General features: G+C 44.1%; 1 protein-coding gene across 1 annotated transcript; it reads left to right on the top strand.

Moving 5' to 3' along the window:
• Positions 1 to 3261: 3261 nt before the first annotated feature.
• PPTG_21935 (hypothetical protein) lies at positions 3262 to 4502 on the top strand (the record flags this gene model as incomplete). The annotated part of the gene is made up of 4 exons (XM_008901103.1): positions 3262 to 3486; positions 3531 to 3673; positions 3750 to 3882; positions 3924 to 4502. The coding sequence occupies 4 exons, from the start codon at positions 3262 to 3264 to the stop codon at positions 4500 to 4502; spliced, it is 1080 nt and encodes a 359-aa protein (XP_008899351.1).
• Between the last annotated feature and the right edge of the window lie 1490 nt (positions 4503 to 5992).

Raw genomic sequence — 5992 nt, 5'->3', positions numbered from 1 at the left:
CCCCCGGCAAAGGCACAGGAGTTCAGAATTTAGTCAAGACAGCGAGATAGCATCTCGTACGAATGGAATTGATTTGCTGGCCTCTGCTCATATACCATGCGCATTCTCCTTAATCCCAACCTGATACTCCCAAAGCATCACTTCTCTGCCCGCTTTTGTAAGCTCGTAAACCTTGTCCACCAAGCTTGGTATGCACATGGAGTCTAGCAGTTGAACCCAGCAAATTTGGCATCAGCTTATCTCGGAGAACCGATATGCTTTGCTTCCGCAATGGCGCCTTCATTACGGTGCACTTATCATCATGCGGTCATACGGAGCAATCAGGACATACCAGCAGATCAGAAAACAGTATCTTTAGATAAATTGACATACTATCGAGGATCAGCACGCCAGATCCAGATACGGTGGCAAACGTGGTGCTGTACCATTTTACGGTCAAAGAGCACCTTCGCCTCCCTGACATTGGTCTAAATCTAAACTCGAAGCTGTTGACTTTGGCCCCACTGCAGGCGTTCACCAAACAACGGCCAGCTTTTGAACCAGTTCAATCTCGTTTAATGGCCTACGTTTGAATAAGGTCCAATCTTGAGAAAGATTAGTCTCCGGAGTAGACTAATCCCTCATCCCCACTTTAACTGAAAGGGGCTAAGAACATCGATACCGAATGATCATTTTTAATTTCACTCTCTTGACACAAACTCTGCCGCATTTGTCATGCGTTTAGCATTATGGGCTGCGATTGTTGTTCTGGTCACACTATCAGCATGCAGTAGAGCAGCATCAGTCAACCTCGAATCCACGACGAGCGGCGCAAAGCTCAGTTCCAACGTTCTGGAGAATGACGTCGGAGAAAAAACAAATCTGCGCAGCACCACCAACATGATGTCCACCGAAGAAGACAACACTAACGACGAAGAGCGAGCTATTCCTGCTTGGAGATTACGAGTTACGAATGTTGCTATGGCTACGATGGGTCACGTGGGTGGCCCGATAAAGAAAATCATCGCCAAACGACTTCATTGCACGTTTATAAGGTTTTACCGTGACGGGGAGACGCCGGCCACCATAAGTGCCAGATTTGGCAGTGAAAGTGATGTCACTTTTGTGTACAGAGTTTGGTATGACAGGGTTAAACAACTTATCGCTAAAGGTGCGGTACTTTGACCACAGTACGAATGCAATAAGCAATAAAGCATTTCTTTCATGCACGTTTAAATCTGGAATGGATCGTTTACTTTATTTTAACCCCTTCAATCTAACGCTGGCAAAATGCATTACACAAAAATGTTAATTTGCATTATTGAAAATCAGCCTCAAAGTATTTTACATGGGGTCAGTTATAATAGATCGGCCACGAAGATCATTTTTACCAAGTCTAATCAACATTTATCTTGAACTTCAATTTGGCTTGCCTCTAGAAAAAAAACACATGACGCTGGTGTTAGTACGTATCAGTTTCATTTAGGTGCAAATATGTCTCCCAGAAGTCTTAGTTCGTACTTCCTCTGGAATGAAATGATTGAAAGAATGCTGTATGACAATGTATATCTTTCATACATAGTAACACAGATGCTGCCGTTTACTTACAATGGGGCTCAAACCCGTGAACAGCGTGGTGGTGGTACATGTCATTACGGTAGCACCTTCTACAGTAACTACAGATTAGTCTGATATTTGCTAGGGTTTACGGGCAGAAATAATCCTGTACTTCGAAGTATTGATTTTTGCTGTCGAGTAGTTGTAAATGCAACTCTTGAGAGCCATTCAAGGTATACTGTACATCGGATTGCTGTGGTTCCCATGTGCAAGAGAAAACAACGATGCGGTGTTCACAATTAAATGGAAAGAAAGCTACCTATAAAATCACACCAACGGACCCTTGGTTTGCTACATCTTACTTGTCTTAATTGCTTCGGTTGGTAGGAATATTCTAATTTCAGGTGCTCCTTAGGTCCTGGTTCGCACGTCGGGGCGGGCTATCTAGACCCTCACGTAGAGGGCTGCTGATCAATTAACAACTCCAAGCTTTGCCCAAGTAGCACTACTTAATCTAATAAACGAACACAATACCCGGCAAAATCTGCATTTCTATAAACATGACACCTCATTTTGAACGAAAAAGCTACTGCTCACCGCAGACATGCTAAAGCACGTCCCCTCTAATTTGGAGCCTCACGGCAAATTTAATAGGCCACTTGTCCTAATTCGTGGATCTTGTCAACCAAGTTTTGTACGCACGAGGCTTTTGTCCCCATATATCTGGCACTCATGCTGGCCGGTGCGTACCCCTTTTCATATTACAAGATGAATGTGAAGTAGAGGTAGACTTTTTTTCGGGTCACCGGTGGGCATGGTCCGCTTTGGGTCCTGTTGAATTTGGTCCTTTTTTTTGAGACAGGACGAGCTCAAATATTGGCAATATGCCTAAAAGCAAAAAAAAAAAAACTTAAGTTTGTCCAACAAAATCCTCCATACATGATATCATTCAATAAAAACCTTTTGTGCGTTTGATTCAAAAGCGATTTATGGAGGAATCGTGTACGTCCTTCGAAGTTGTATCGTTCGAGTCGCATCGGATCACGTTCTAGAATCACTTCAATGTTGTAAATAGTTGTTACGACCTAAATAGCATGGCAGAAGTTTGTATTTGCTTTGGATTGGTGATTGAGGGAATCGAAGAACTGTGAACCTCATACCACACGTGTCGTCATTTGTGTCTTGTAGACATATTCCATTGCAGTGCGAGTGATTCGTGAAGCTTCGGCTCTGTGCGATATAACGCTGGCTATCTGTAGTAGTTGTCTGTAAGCTATGCTTGCTTTGATAACTAAACATTACCCGCCTTGGTTCACGGAGGATAACTACAACTGTGGCGAGTTCAAAGTTGAGATATTTATAAAGATTGAACTATAAGATCATAGTATCATGAAACCAACGAGTACGTGGGCGGGTGTTACGCATCGAGATTCATTAATATCGCGCGAAGATGAGGAGTGTGATTAATTTTGTACGCATCTTCAAAGATATAGCTTTCCATCGATTGTACAAATTTGCGATCTTGTTCGGGACTGATCAATTGTTAGATTAGCCTAGCCGTATTTAGAACCACTTCGCAATTTGCGCCCTCCTACCAATTCTTGTGCAAGCCAAAACTTCGTACGTCTTCCTTGACCGACCCGCACCTTCCCTTCAGCATCATGAGTGACGGAACACCACCTGAAGCCCACCTTTTCCGTCAAGGTACACAAGGGTTTACTGAACATGAACGCAACAAAGATCGAAATTCGCTGGTTGGTGAGCTGGTTTCGGTCGTTTGCCTCGACCCTAGGCGATGTTGTTGCTGTGAGAGTTCGCACACAGAAAACGATCGATGGAAACGTTCGCAAGCAGTACATGGACGAAAACTACACCCTGTTGCCTGCATACTTTACCTGGGATCAGCTCTACACTGAGATGAACGCCTACGTGCTTGAGAACGACCTGGACGTACGCGAACCCGCCTTTCGACGTTTCGAAAACTCCTGATGCAGTATTGTCCGACTAGTCGGATCAGGTCTCCTCGTAGCAACGTTTGTGACTTGTGTGCCATCCTGCACACACGCATGCAGTCGTGTATCACGGCGGAGCTTACTGATGAGCTAGGCGTCCACACTGAAGCCGCGAAGGAAATGAGGTAAGGATGCAAGAATCATTTTTTTTTGAGATGGGATGCAAAGATCATTTTGTTTAACTGTGAACTTTTTGTTTAGGCTGGAGTACAAGAAGGACCTGGCATCCGTGTTGGAGGATCACGCAGTGATCGTCATGGATTTCAGTCAAAACCTGACCCTTCCCCGCGTCGCCAGTACGCCGTCTCAGTGGTACTTCTTGTCTCTTGTGAACGTTCACGTCTTGGAATCTACTACGCTAACAAGGGGATACAGTACAACTATATGTACGATGAATCGGTTGCTGGTAAAGAAACGGACGAGGTCAACAGCATGCTGTATCACTTTATCCAGCGGATCATGCTGGCGAACGGCCATCGAAAACTCCCTATCTACGCTGACAATTGCGGTGACCAAAACAAGAATAACTTCGTTGTTAAGATACTGCACCAAGACCTTCGACGGTCTTTTGACGGCATACAGACGAACGCTGCAAAAGTGCGGAGTCTACTAGCTGCGTACTTAGAGCCTCTACAACCACCGCCTCCAAATTTAGAGAAAAAGCAGCAAATGTACAACAAGGTAAGACCGTACGTCCCTTCCGAGTTTGCGCCGGACCCCCTGTATGCAGTCCCTATAGACGGGGAAGAGCGCCACGCGAAGGAAGCTAAGCAGGCACGTCACAGCGCAAGTGCCAACAAGAAAAAAATAGACGCTGTAGTTTGTGATGAAGCGAAGGTCGCCCCTGTCGATTGTGAAGAAGAGAATGAAGACCGTACAAACGTATCGAAAGCTACATCAGCGCAGCCCAAGACTGGGACCCGAAGCCGCAAGCGAGCGAAGAAGGACAATTAGGTCAATCCGTGAGCGGAATGTTAGCAGTACATCAGAATGATCCTTCCATCCTATACCCAAAAACCCAAAAAATAAAAATTTAGTACCCAAAAGTTCAAAATATACCCCAAGAAATTGAGATCTCCGAAATTCAAACACATTTTTTGAGAGGAACTAGATACTGGGAGCAGGTGCAATCGATTCAGTAAGAAATATGGTTTCCAGTAGTCTAAAAACATTTTTTTTCCAAAACATATTTTTTAATGAGGCATGTTTTTTTAGACTCGTCGCTCAGTGAGTTTTTCACTTTTTGTAGATCTGAATGCACCAATCGAAAGAAGAGATCATCCTCTTTGCCCAAATCGCGATTCGTACTTAGGTTTTTTTTTTTTAGCATCTTTTCGTTTGACGCCGTCTCAAATATAAAGATAGTGTACGACCAAGGCAGACGTCCATATTGATCATTAGTACATCACTTCTGAATTTACCTCTGCTGAACACAATCTCCGACAAAATCCATCAATGCTTGCGCTTCTGTGGGCTCTATTTTCAATCCTGGTCGTGATACTCGCAACCTCTGAAGCAGCCTCCACCAATGGCCATATCGCTGACAACACGGAGAAGACGTTGGCTCTCTAATGCGCATAATATCAAACGGAGCTTGCGAGGAGATGACGCCACCGCCTCCACGGACGGTATCAAAGCCGAAGATGAAGAACGAGCTCTTCCAGTCTCAAACATTGGGGGGAGTGCAGGGGTGGCTCTGAATCATTTGAGTGCCAAAATGCGAGCCAGAAGAAGGGCATGGTGAATTTCGTGGCGTTACAAGTGTTTAAGCTGACTGAACGCAAAGGAATACATCCGAATGTGTTGTCTAAAAGATGCCCCAACAACCCCCTTACACTTCCGTACAGAACCTTTTGGAATAGTCGTCATCCGTCAGCGGCTTAATGCCCCAGTGGTGCACGGTGTTGCGGAAGCAAACCTTTTCACAGTACGAAGTGGTCTCGAGTGATTTAAGGTATCAGTTACTTCTAAGAAAAAAATATAGATTTCCTTTTGCTGGAAGAGCATGACCTACATCGTACTTGTTTCTAACATTTTCTGATTTTAACTCCAGAGTCTAGATCAAATCCATTTTTTTAGTATCTATGTATAGATGCATCCTCGTTGTCTGTTATTACATGTTTTATTATATACACTACCTTTTGGTAATATCATCTACATCGCCGATGTTGCTGTGCGCATGTTCGCTGTAGAGTTAAAACTTAGACTGAATCCACGAAATGAAGCTGCTCAAGTAACTTCATTCCGGTTACGACGAAGAACGTGGTGGTGAATATAAGATACGCTCATTTTCAACTACAAGAACATGCATTCCGACGTCGAGAAATCAAACGAGAGAGAGAGAGTTACATACTTCGAGTATAAGGTACCAAGGTATGGTATGGTATGGTATGGTATGGTATGGTATGGTATGGTATGGTATGGTATGGTATGGTATGGTATGG

Source organism: Phytophthora parasitica (assembly GCF_000247585.1).
Source record: "Phytophthora parasitica INRA-310 unplaced genomic scaffold supercont2.10, whole genome shotgun sequence".
Classification (NCBI taxonomy): domain Eukaryota; phylum Oomycota; class Peronosporomycetes; order Peronosporales; family Peronosporaceae; genus Phytophthora; species Phytophthora nicotianae.
The sequence above is the reverse complement of the archived record's forward strand: the minus strand, read 5'-3'. Positions and strand labels throughout refer to the sequence as shown.